General features: G+C 42.6%; 1 protein-coding gene across 1 annotated transcript; it reads left to right on the forward strand.

Annotated features, from left to right (window-relative positions):
* Positions 1-264: 264 nt before the first annotated feature.
* LOC104522888 (HCLS1-binding protein 3-like) lies at positions 265-12,724 on the forward strand (the record flags this gene model as incomplete). Its single annotated transcript, XM_010165300.1, has 3 exons — positions 265-413; positions 928-1,063; positions 12,496-12,724. Coding segments are annotated over 3 exons (514 nt in total), but the record flags the coding sequence as incomplete, so codon positions are not given.
* Positions 12,725-13,666: the final 942 nt, after the last annotated feature.

Genomic DNA, 13,666 nt, shown 5'->3' on the forward strand with positions numbered 1-13,666 from the left:
GGTCTCATTGAATGGCAGCGCAGCCTTCTGGGGTTCCTTGATAGTTCTTAAGAATAAAAAACCTGAGTACAGGTAGAGTACAACAGACAAACAGTCCCTCCAATTCAATATCCTGTTCCTGCCAGCAACTACAAGGTGCCTGTGTACCTTTCTCTAATCCTTTTTCAGCCTCCATCTATTTTCAGTTTATGGGACTTTCTAGCCATAAATCTTTGTTGTTAAATGAAGAATTGCAGCTGACTTTCTTGTCTCCTATGTTTTTAGAACTAAAAAACCAAAGAAGGCATCTGCTCCTCCAACCAAGGAAGAGAAGTCCAAATTAACCATTTTTGAAGAAGTAAATCCAGATGAAGGACTCTTTGGCCCAGAAGAAGACTTCTCATCAATTGGTCCCAGGAAGAAGATGAAAGAGAGTAAATCTGTTCTATATTTTTATATAAACAGATTGTTTTATCTAAAGCATGTGTATAACTCAGCTTTTATAATGTAGTGATACAGAGTATACAGGCTAATAATGACTTGGGAATCTTAAGGCAAATCTTCAGCTGGGGCAGAATCTTCTAGAATCATTCAGAAAGACTAAATAAGACCTGTAGCTCCCATAGCTGTTCACTGTTAACATTTTGGACTTGGATATTATAGGGCTGTCCCACAGTGTGAGCTGGCTGTCCCACAGTCATTCATGCCACACTAACAGAAGTAATGTGACCTACTTTTGAGTGCAAGAAGAAAGCAGATTTACCAAGTCCTGAGAGTGCAGAGTATCACTGCACTTTGTGGATTGGAAGTTCTTGTAAAAAAAGAATTGTCTACATGATCTTTTTTTTTTCAGCACAGTAGCCAGATTTACAAGCTAGTGTTAATGCAGACATTGCTCTTATGTAGCATTTAGATTTAACTACAGCATTTTCTGGTTTCCCTTTCTAGATCTGAAATTATTTGAAGATCCAGACCTTGGTGGGGCAGTAAGACTGGGTGACTCACTGCTGCTGCCAACGGCATGTGAGAACAGGGAGTATGTACTGAACATGGGTCCTGAAGAGGACACTGAAGAACTGCTGAGGTACACATCTCACATCTGTCATGTAGGGTGAATGTGATCAAATCTGTTGTGTAGGGTGAAGGTGATCTGAGGAGCTATTTAGACCTCAGAAGAGACTAATTTGAGGGCACACCTTAAGTACTTTGAATGCTAACTGTGAATCAATACTTGTGCTTATAAGTAAAAGGTAAGATATGTGTCATGGAGCTTGGAAATCAAACACATTAAAAAGGAAATTAGGAAGACCCTTTGAGAAAGATAGGGTGCAAGGTATTATTCTGTGACTCCAAAGGAAGGGTCTTGAAAGCCCAAGGCATGCCATCTAGTCTCTGTTTTCTAACATGACACTTCTGCTTTCTGCAAGCCATCCACAGGGACTCAAAACTGACCTCCATTACGAAAAGTGAGAAACAAAGCCCAGAAACAAAGAGGAATTTGGCTTCAGTTCAGTCCCTGAAATCAGGGGCTCTTGCCTCTTGCCACAAGAGGAATGATTTTCTGTCGGTGGGTCACAGATCTCCATGCCTGCTTCCAGGAGGAATCCTGTGCACATCTCCACAGCTGTAAAAGACTCTCATTAATCACCCTGCATTTAGTTTTTAATCTAATGGAAAGAAAGGCCGAAGCTTACAGTTACAGGAAGGAATAATGTACTTCCTCTTACACTTACCTGCCCCCTTGTTAGTGTAGTGCTGGAACATATCATCACTTAATGTGTTTTATTCCTGACATCTCTCCCAGAAAGCTAGTTTGTCTGCACTCATAATGCTCAAGAGATCAAGCAGGGAGCAAATGCCCAGAGAGATCAGCATCACCAGGGAATCTGTGCTGCAATAAAAAGTCAGATTCATGCCTTCTAGATCTCAGGCTGGCATCTGAATAGTGAGGCCAGCCTGCTTCCAGTACTAATTCTTGCCAGCCAGCTCCTGTTAGGATGTATAATTTCCACAGCAGGTACTAAACCCAGGAGAGAGAAGCTGTGTGTGGTTTCAAACCTTTCCTGAAGCAGGTAGTTTTGCACCTATTTCTTTCTACACATGCATAAATGCTAGCTATCCCAGCAGTACTATCTAACTTCATCTAAACAGAGGTTAAATTGAGTTGGTTGCCATCTCACATTACATCCTGACAGCCCACCTGATGTTTATAGAAGCTGATGAGGCAGGACATGACCTGATTTAGTGCTGTGGTATATTGGGAGCAAACACATATGTGCTTGCAATATTTTTGTATTTGCTTTCTCCTCTTCTGGCAATCTCAGCATATAGTGCTCGACCCAGATTGTTCATATGGCTAGAAGAGAAGTGCCTATTTCAATGCAGTCCTTGCATTATTATCCACTAGTGGAGAGAGCTTCTCCATCTGTTTTATTTTTGTCCTTTGAATTATGTGTTTTCTCTTCCTCTGTGGCAGAGAAAGGTCTCTGAAGTCTGCTGTGAGACCAAGAGATCATGCTTTTAGATAAGTTTGGGGTCATCAGTGTTAGCAGCACACCCAGATGGTAATGGAAACCCATGAAAAAAAGATTCCCTTTCTTTTAAATTCCAGTAGTTTTAATTTATTCTTGAATTGTCCCAGTGCTTTCAGTAGTTGACAAGTCATCAAGATACAATTGGAAATGCATACATGTAATGAAGCAGAAAATCATGCCAGCGATTCAATGGGAAAGTTGCTACAGGAATGGCTTTTAACTGGAAATGGGTAATGGCTTTTAACTGGAAGAGGGTAATGGCTTTAAACTGGAAGAGGGTAGATTTAGATAAGATATGAGGAAGACATTCTTTCCTGTGAGGGTGGTGAAACACTGGAACAGGTTGCCCAGAGAAGCTGTGGCTGCCCCCTCCCTGGAAGTGTTCAAGGCCAGGCTGGATGAGGCTTTGAGCAACCTGGTCTAGTGGAAGGTGTCCCTGCTGGTGGCAGGGGGGTTGGAACTAGATGATCCTTAGTGTCCCTTCCAACCCAAACCATTCTGTGATTCTATGAAACCAGAGGCAACTCCTGTCTGTGCAAGAGGTATAGGCAGATAGATCAGGATCTGTTGACCAGTTCAGGTGCCTAACACCCTCTGAAATCCCCCTGGTAAACCTAGTTCACATTGCAAGGTGACTGGGGGTAAAGGAGAAGCTGTTAAAAGGGGTAAGAATAGAGACAGTGCTGTTTTAACCTAGTAGGATGTTTCACCTTGCCTGTAGGTAAATTCATTGCAGTCACCTGAAATCCTGTAGCTGCACTTTCTAAAGTGGTAATGAACTTTGTTTTCTGTTTAGCTGGAAGCCTTAGCAGAACTGTCAGGTCTAATGTAGAAGCGACATTGGAATCATCTCCCACCTTCCCTTACCACCAAACTGGTGTTACATATTCTTGCAGGGCGGTGCCACAGTCTCTTTTCCATGGAGTGACCCTTTGTGGTGAGAAGAAGTGTTCAACATCAGTTGAACCTTGCAATCCTTCTGGCTTGGGGGCTTGAGCATATTTTGAGGCCTAAGAATAAATCTTGCCTTTGCCCTGTACGTGTCAACAATCTCTCTCCCAAAGGGTCATAGAATCATAGAATGGTTAGGATTGGAAGGGACCTTAAAGATCATCTAGTTCCACCCCCCCTGCCATCAGCAGGGACACCTTCCACTAGACCAGGTTGCTCAAAGCCTCATCCAGCCTGGCCTTAAACACTTCCAGGGAGGGGGCATCCACAACTTCCTTGGGCAACCTGTTCCAGTGTCTGACCACCCTTACAGTGAAGAACTTCTTCCTAATATCTCATCTAAACCTACCCTCTTTCAGTTTAAACCCATTTCCTCTAGTTTTTCCCTCAGGGGACTGAGGGAATCTCTCCCCAGCCGTCAGATCAAAGTGGGAACTATGACAACCCATTCCTTTAGAGGGCTAGAGCTGGGTAAGCTGCTAGAAGAAAACTGGCAGTTGTCTAGGTCTGTTGGACATACTCTGTTATAACATACAGAAAATTTGCCTGAATGTATTTTGTCAAGACCTCAGACCAGCCTGAGCTATGACGCACCAACAGGTCTGTGGTAGGTCCAGAAACCTCATCATGTTCACTGCACACAGATGGATCAGCTGAATAAAGCAGATACGGTAGCTCTTGACTTATGTAATGTACATTTGCACGTACCACATGGTCTGCTCACATGCATGTGGTAGATCCAGGAGGTGTCTGACTTACTGGAAAATGTGAATCATGGGCAGAGATAGGAGAGCACTGCCTAAGGCAGAGGAAGGCAGAAACTTCTTCTTCCAAAGGGGAGATGGGAAAAGATGATGTTCAGAGCAGAACATAGGAGCAACCAAGTCCTTCGGTACCTGAGTGGTTGTAGTAGCAGTAGCACCACAGCACTGTCAGCACAGCAGTGAATCCCCAGCAGTGACTTATAACTCCTGAGGAAGAGACTGTTATGGAGATAAATGAGTCTGCAAAATGTGCGTGGGCTGTGCTTGTCACAACATGAGGGAGAAGAGAATATGATAAATGTTCTCATTGCAAACGGAAGACTGTGCTCTCTGTGGATACCTGCTCAAATGAAATGAGAATTACTGTTTTAAACAGAATCACTTACTTTACATTAACAAGTGTTGAGCTCTGAGAAGAACAATTGTTTTGTAAGTCTAATTAGAGATTTCTTTTTATTGCAAAATACCCATGTCCATTCAAACAAGTATCTTCCCTCTTCCTGTCCATTGACCAGCCTTTTACTGGTTACTAATTTCTTGGCCTACCAACAAATATTAAGCGATGGTAATGGAGAAACTAGGTGAGCTACCTCACTCTAACCACTGGCATTGTAGGTGCAGGCACTCCTTCCTACCACTATGTCTACCATAATACATCAGTGAGATGCCTGTAGAGCGCTGTACTTGCATGTCCTTCCAGAACTTGTGGAAAAGAGATAAATTGCTGTGGTAGGAACCAGCAAGGTCAAGTCCATCATGTTGCCTTCAAAAAGAGAGAGGAACACGTTATACTCTTCCTTCATGGGATGTGCTTTGAGAAAGGGAGGGATAGGTAACCAAGTCTTTTTGGCTTATCTCTTCACCACAGGGATACAGAGGAACCTAGGTTCTTCCAAGAAGACCTGGGTCTCATTGCTTTTGCCTCTTTCAAGGTGCAAGGTGACCAAATGCAGTGAGATAAAAGGGTAGCTGATCAACCCTTTCCCAGATGTTAAAATAATTATCTTTGGGAATGGATTTAACATCAGGCTTCTCTTTTCTCCTGTCATTTTCCTGGGTCATATTATACCTTATAAAGATGCATTCTGGATGCATTCAGACATTTACCTCCACTCTCAAAGCTTCTCTTCAGGTCTGATTTACATTTAAGCTAGAGACAGAAGTTAACTTGTGCAGAAATCAGTATCCTGCAAACTCTCCCCTCATGGATTCTCATGCCATCTTATTTTCTCATCTCCATCCACCCAGTGGCCACAAATGTGCAAATTAAGCTTTCATACAGCAGGACTGCAGTCGACCTCTTCTGCCTCATTAATCTAAATTGTGCCTCCTTGGTGTGATGGATCAGGCTTTTGTGGAAAACCAATGCTAGAATTGATCCTGTGAATGTTGCAGCAGCTCTGTGGGCCCACAGAATTACATAAATTATCACATATCCTAGCCTCAAATAATTATCACAGTTGTCTGAGCAACCTTTTATGAGAGAATTAATTAGCTTCACCTTTGATAATGAATAGGGAGTTGAACTGGAAGGAAGCAGCTGTCAGCATAAGATTTGTCTTTTTCCAGTCCTGAGCAAAGTGTCAGCAGCAGGATCCTGGTTCTGCTGCCCTTTGCTGATTGACCTGATGTATTCTTTCTTAGGCTTACACTGATCTAGGACTGATGATATTGAAAGGGACAGTCCAGCTCTTACCTTTGTGCTACAGCTGCATCATCCTGCCTGTATCCTTAAAAGATTAATTTTGCAGGTTGATCTGTGTTTACAGCTGCGAGCTGTGCCATCAGTGATAACCCTTTCAGGAGCATTGTATTATTAGAGGCTGAAGCTGTTTCTGAAACACTATCCTAACAATGGCCATTTATAAACACCATTCAGTGTGTACATCCCCTTGAGCAGGTTTGTTAGCTTCAGGTTAGCCAAGGAACTGTTGCCACCCTGGAAGCAGAAAAAGTTGTATGTTGTTCATTCAGCAGATCATGAGCAGCTGCTGAATTCAAAGCACAACCCAGGAGTCATATGGGACACCACTTCCAGCACCATGTGATGAGAAAAACTTTCTTGCTGTCCTGAGCATATGAGAGCAGCACCATGGGTGGGAGAAGAGCTTTGAGAAACTCCAGAGGGTTTAAATCTAGATCTTGCAGGTAGTGATAGGACAAGGGGTAATGGCTTTAAACTGAAAGAGGGGAGGTTTAGATGAGATATTTGGAAGAAATTCTTCACTGTGAGGCACTGAGACACTGGAACAGGTTGCCCAAGGAAGTTGTGGCTGCCCCCTCCCTGGAAGTGTTTAAGGCCAGGCTGGATGAGGCTTTGAGCAACCTTGTCTAGTGGAAGGTGTCCCTGCTGATGGCAGGGAGGCTGGAACTAGATGATCTTTAATGTCCCTTCCAACCCTAACCCGTCTGTCTATGATTCTGTGATCCTTTGGGCAGAGAGTTGTTTGGGTGATGGGCAGGTGGTAGAGGAGGTTGCAAAAACACAAATTTCCTGACCACTCTAGGGCAGTTTCCCTTGCTTGTTGTGACCTGGCTGTGGGCAAAGAACCTTGATTTGGCTGCAGTAGCTTTCAAATAAATAGCTGTTCTTTTCTTTATCAGTTCTTGGTGGGTTTTCTTTATCAGTTTTCTTGGTGGGTTTTTCAGCATTTTCCATGATGGGTTTCAAGCATTTATGTTGTTCTTTTTCTTGTTCCTGTGAGGTATAGGGATGCTACTTACAAACACTGGAAGAGCTACAAAGGGAACTTGGCCAACAGAATAGAAAGGTTTTTGCCAGGTAGGAAACATGAATTCTTGCCCCACCCCTAGGAACACGTATGGGTTGTATAGAATAATATTGAGCAGTGACCTAGGGTCCTAGTCTCTCCTAGTCTAGCAAGAGATGCTCTTGCTAAGCTTGAGAGTCACCAGATTTCAACCATCTTGCCCCAGGTTACTTATGTTTTTGACAGACGTCTTCAGCTGGAGAGTAAAAGCTGCCTGCTCTCCCCTACCCCAGCTTACCCCAACCTTGCCTTTGCCTGGTGATTTGGGAACTTTCTAAAGAAGCAGGAGGGAGAGGTTTGAACTTCTTCAGGCTGGGCTTCTCTGTTTCAAATTGTACAAATTGAATTATCTCATCTCCTGGGAGAGCGATCTAACTCTGAGGCTGTTTTCCTCAGAGGGCTTCTTGTGGGCATATGCATGTAGGACTTACCTGTACTAATGAGTCTATTCTCTGGCCCTTGGCCAGACAGCACCACCTGGCTGCATCCATGCTATTAGACTTTCTCTGGCTCCAGAACAAGGTGACTGTACACAGCTGCCTGCTGGGAATGCTCCCTGAGTTGTGCCTGGGAGTGTTTTGAAGGAGGGCTAATCTGTCCCAGACCAAAGCTGTGCCCGTGGTTCTTCTGGCATTTCAGCTGTACAGCCTCTCACATTCCAGTTTCCAGACATATTTCCTGGCACTGGTTAAAGACTAGTATGAATTTACCTGTAATGGATTGCAAGGGAAAGCAGGAGCAGGAGGGGAGATAGCTCCTACATAACCCCCTGTGCTTTGCACTCCTGTGGTTAACCCCAGCCTGTACAATTTCCACAGACCTTGTTAGACATCACGCTATCTCTACTGATTATAACAGAAGTGATGGTTAACAGATACTTCAAAGCCTCCTGACTATTTCTGGGCACAAGTCTTTTCCCAAGTCATATATGTGATATTACACCTCTCCCCAAGGCTTCACTAAGGTACCTCTTGTCCTTGGAATTAACACCAGACAAAATAAAGACACCAATCAGAAGACAGGGAAAGATAGAAGTCTGTTCTGCATGAACTGCTGTGAGTTGTGTAACCTAGCTTTGAGCATGATCCTTTTGTATGCTTTAGCAAATTATGGGAGTCTTTGTCTCTCGCTTTCATGACTGATTCTCCTCATTAGAGCATTCCCGGCAAGCAGAGGTCACTGTCCCCATCATGCTAGATGCTGTACACACACATAGTTATTCCTGTCCCAAAGATCTTGTCCAGATAGACAGGACAGAGTTCAGAGAAGTGGCATCTAAAATGGTGATATTCTGATGGCAGCTGCATCTGTCTCCAAATCCGCATTTGTTTCTTCTCTTGAAGTCCATATGCTAGCGGACATATCGTAGGGCTTTGTGACAGCCTTTCTTCAGTAGGGGTTTTGATTGCTTTCTGTGTCTGGAAACAAAGAGATTTTCCACCAATAGAGTCGGTGAATCAGCACAACAGTATGGCAGGAATTTTAAACAATGTGGCGCTGCTTTTCCATTACAGAAAAAGAAAGAGACTAATTAAAGATTGATTAATTACACGGATTCTGTGCCTGATTGTCTGTAAAAAAGATGGGGGATGGGAGTGGGAAGGTTCTTCCTTTAATCGCTTTGTTATTTCAGAATAGTTGCTTGATTTTTTTCTTCCTCCTCCTGGCCTGGAGTTACATATGGTGGTAGTTACGCACTGTAGCAATTCATTTGCTTCTCAAGAAATAGAAGTCCTTGTTTCTATCTCTGCCTGAGGCATTTTGCATTTTACCTCTTTAGTTTTCCAAAGACAGTTGTGTCTCACATGATCAAATGGTAGTGGATCAAACAGTTTGCCTGTCACTGCAGCACTGAAAAGCAGGTTTTGAGACAAAGACCCCATATTATCTGCTGTGTTCTCTGTAAAAGACTTCTGTCTAACCAAGGTCTTAAAAAAAAAGATTTACATGTTTAGCTTCCAGACTTTGAAAAATTATCTCCTACAGAATTTTTGGCCTAAAAGCACACTACCAAAAAAATACACCCCCTCAAAAAACCCCACAACCTACAGGACTGCACCTTTTGAGGTTATTTTATGACTGTGCTGAGTGGTTTTGTTGCTGTGCTTAGCACAGAAATTAATATAGAGCCACACAGGAGTAGAGAATTCAGGAAGCTGTCCCATCTGCTGAGGTTAATGAGCTGTAGTTACTGCTGCCCCTCTTGGGCAGTGGACCTAGTTCTCAGGCAGTGCACCTACTTCAAAATCATGCTTCTTCCATATGATCTGTATGTATATGCATGTACTGTTCACCTGGTTATTATGGTTTCTGTTATTTATGACCAAAACTTTCATGACATGGACACTGATTCATTCAGTATTTGTTTATGCCAAGGAGGGAGGCATTAGATCAGGTAAAGAAAGCTAGGCTTCAGAAATACCAGCCCTAACATGTTTTGTTTATTACACAGCAAAGAGAAGAAGAACATGTCTTGGCAATGTGATCACAGGTGTGATATCTCTTGGATATCAGAATTTGCAGCAAACAAAGATGTCTGGGCTTAAATTAAATTAATTTCTTCTATGTAGATGAGGAATTCAGAAGGAAGGAACACACTGAGAAGGTGTTTTGTAAGTTAGGTGGGATATGTCACCCACAGAGAATCACGGAAACTAAGAGACATCAGAAAGCTTGTTATGTAAATAAGAGAGAATATAATTTCCAGAATTACTTGGGGCACGAAATTTGAAGTAACAGCAGAAGCTGCCTGCTGGACTACGAAGTCCACAAGGTAGAGTTCAAGGTGCAGAGCTCTGAGACAGTGGCCTAGCTCTGTCCATCAGAGGTCAGTTTAGGTATTTCCTAGTCTTAGATATTAGTGTTCAGACAGTTGATTTTACAAGGTTAGCCTTGGTTAAAACTGATCCTTTTTAAATTCCCTTTGGGAGTCACAAAAAGATCTGACTTCAAGAATGGTTTTATCTTAAAGAGTTATGACCACCTAAACGGCAGAAAATTCAGGCTAATCCATGCTCACTTTATGGCCAGTTCAAGGTGGGTGTAGTTTGTTGCAGCCTGGACAGTGAAGTCATAAGTTCCTTACAATTTTTAATAAGGACAAACATAAAGAAGAAACCCTTGAAATTATGCATTTTTTCTTACTAATAGTGAGATCCTTAGCTGAGGATGCTGGTTCTCTTTAAGTACCTGTGGTTTTAACATTCAAATAATGTGCACTAGGGATGGAGCAATAAAGTGTCTCGGATACATTGATTCTTCTGTTGATCATATTCCCCGTGGTCCTGGCCAGTTACCTGAATAAGTTACTTCCCAAACTATTGAAGAGCTCAGCTTTGCTTTAACTGCATAATTTATTTTAACTGTCTGCAGAAAGCCCCACCAATTAATTGTTCTGCCCTGTAGTAGAGGCATTTACAGTATCTCTCCTAAGTGAACAAAAAGAGAAACAGAGAAATCAGTCTCATTTAGTCAACAGAAGCTATCCCAGGGGCTTCACAGGGGTCTGGATGACCCCACTCCCAGATGACCTCATTGCCTGGCAGTGAGGAAGATAAAAATTACAGAAGACAGATGAGTGGAAGGAGCAAAAAATGCCTGACATGAAATGAGGTGAGACTCATTCATGCTGCAGGGACTCCCTACTTATGGGACTTACAGAAGAAGAGGCTAAAAAGGCACCTTCCTTAGACTCCCTGTATGGTGTCCTGTTCCTGTGAGTGGAGCTGCTGGAGAGCTGGTCCGACAAACCCCTTCCAGTCACCAGGGGCTCAAATGGGGAGCTTCAGAGAGTCCTCCCAGAGAGAAAGAGCTGTTGTCTGTTCCCTTAGTCATGTCTCCACTTGCTCCTTGCCACAAGATAGTTATGGGTGCCGTGACTGACAGAGAGTGTCCAGCCCATCCTCCTGAATGGAGAGACTGAGCCACCTCTCGATGTAGTGCTCTAGCAGAGACAGAGGAAGAGGATGGGCTGCACATGTGCTGCCAACTTCTTTCTTGTTTAGGAGTCACTTGACCAAAGTTTATTCTCTTCACAGGTCCTCTTAAGAGTGAACTAAGTAGAACTATTTGAAGGGAATTTTAGCACTGAAGAAATATTCCAGTCCCTTTAAAATAACTCCTGCACCTTAATTTTGTCTCCTAGTTCATTTGTAGCTTCCCTGTCAGGCTTCCCTTTAGCTGAGGCAAAGGCACTTTAGCAGGCACTGTTACAGCCTAATGGGCTGTTTCAGTTGTTACTCAAGTTTGGTAAAAACAATTCTAATATCAGTGCTTGTAAACAATTAAACAGTTAAATCATTTCACTGCCTAAGACGCTACAGTTGTAGAGTAAGTGTGGGGTTTGGCAAGGAGATACCTACGTATTACAAACCTGCTGTTCCTCGATCTTTAGCTCCTGGTGCCCCATGTAAAAGTTTTTCTTGCACTTCTTGCGCTTTAGCTTTCTTGATTTTGTATGTGACAGTTCGGGGTGGAGCCTTTTGCAAGTCGTGTTTTGTAAGCGTAACTGAGGTATGTATTTTATCAGGGGCTTCACTTTCATAGCTGGTCATTACACAGCTGATGATCTGCATAGATTGCTGGTTGGGTTTTGACTGCTCAACAATTATTTATCAATCAGCCTTTTGGGAAATGAACAACTGTGTTTAATCCTTACACTATTTTGTTTGACCACTGTGCTCAGAGAACCAAAACAAGAGGCTGTTTTGATTCAGAGCAGAAATTACTGTGGCCTGTAAAGACTCCTCTAGCTATGCTGACTTTTACTTCGCTGTCTCTGCTATATCTTTTGGAGATGTAATGTGTCACAGCCTTCTTTCCCTTCACATACTCACTTTCCAAAGGCAGCTACCTCTTGGAGTCACAAGACTATCTATTAAAAGGGCTCGCTCACAATCTTTTAACAGCTTTGATGGGAACAGAGCTGGGCAGACACAGCATCGTTGTGTCTTTTGATAAGGTCAAACAATCGAGGTAGAAAGCATACTTAAGGACTATTTCCTAGTGAAATAGTTGCCAAAAAAGACATGTTGTATACGTTCACAGATTGCAAAAGTCCTTCAGTTTCTTGGAAGCATTTGTGAATATCATGTTTTTAAAGCCATTGGATTTTCTAGTTTCTCATGATTGAGCATGGGAGATGCTCAGTCTCAGTCTTGGGGGATGGGGATGAAGAGCAAGCAGTGCTGAATATGAAAAATTTTACTATCCCATGAAAATTTCTGAGCTCTTGAGGAAGCAAACCATCCAGACAAAAAACAAAAGCTTTTTTTTCCCCCCAAACTAAAATCAAATTGTTTTTATTTTGATAATTGCAAATTGCTTTTAAATTAGACATTTGAAAACATGCTGTGAAATTAATTAACTTGCATGGTGAACAGAAAAATTACAATTAAATAGACAGTTCTTATTTTGTTAACATTGAAAGTTTTATTCTGCAAGAGTGCATTTTCTTACAAACCAAGAAATGTTACTGATGTTTTCTTCTTATTCCAGAGTTGAAGATGATTTAGAGAAACTCTTGAAAATATCCTCCAAACCGAAACCTAAGGTACCATCAAAACCACCAGTGCCTCAGAAGCCAGCAGTTGCCCCCAGGAACACTAATTCATCTCCACTGGCAAAGCCAAAGGAAAACAAGATTCAGACAATGAATGAAGTGGACATTCTCCAGTATATTCAGGAAAATGAATCTGTCAACAACCAAGATGCAAGTCTTTTCTGAACATATCTATTTTTAAGATGTAATGATGCCTTCTTGGCCTAAACTCCCAGTGAGCTCAAGTGACAGTAGCAAGAATTGACCAGATCTCTTTGCTGTCACAGTGCTCATTTGTGTGGCATCATATAGAGAGCAGCAGGTTTGACTAGCACGGGCTCAAAAATAATACAGTTGTGGTATAATGTTGCCTTAGATTTTCAGGGTTTTACAGGGAATGTGGACAGGACACAGCACTACAGATTCTCTACTACTATTTCAATATCAACATAGTGCAGTTTTGGCCAGTTTAGTCCTGACTGAAAATGGTAAGCATGTTGCACACATGGCAGCTGTGAATAGTGTCCAACAAATGGTCTGAGGCAGGACAGGATGCTCTTCCTGACATTTTAGACAGTGTATTTCAGCTCACTGGAAAGGTCATTTTCCTTTTATCCTATGCATTTTTGTAGCAGCCCTTTCCTCCCTGACTGATATTTCAGCAATTTATAACCAGGAACTGTTAAGTATAGGTAACAGTTCCTCTGTAGCTCAGAGAAACACTGAAATCCCAGCTAAGCCTGGCAATCTGCTGCCTTTGTTGTTGGGCAAATGCCAACTTGTAAGGGAACTTGTAGGACTGCAAACATGAGACACTATGCATCTCTAGCCCTTGGGGAGAATACAAATGACTGAAGATGGCTAAGAGTGCAGCTCCAGACATATGCGGAGGTTGCAGTGTGTTAGGAGGTTTGGATGCTGTAGGGCCCTTCTGAACCTACTCAAGATTCACAAGGGCTTATTTTTTCCAGCCAAATCTTCCTGGGCTTCCACTGTAGTTAGTGGAGAGAAAGAAATTTCTCCAGGAGGTGATTCAGTGCAGGTGTCTTAATGGAGGAGCTCTGAATCGCTCTCTGGAGTCACTCACTATCTTCCTCCTTTCTTTCTTCCAGAACTTAAAGAAGAAGC

Source organism: Antrostomus carolinensis, unplaced genomic scaffold (genome assembly GCF_000700745.2).
Source record: "Antrostomus carolinensis isolate BGI_N321 unplaced genomic scaffold, ASM70074v2 scaffold733, whole genome shotgun sequence".
Taxonomy (NCBI): domain Eukaryota; kingdom Metazoa; phylum Chordata; class Aves; order Caprimulgiformes; family Caprimulgidae; genus Antrostomus; species Antrostomus carolinensis.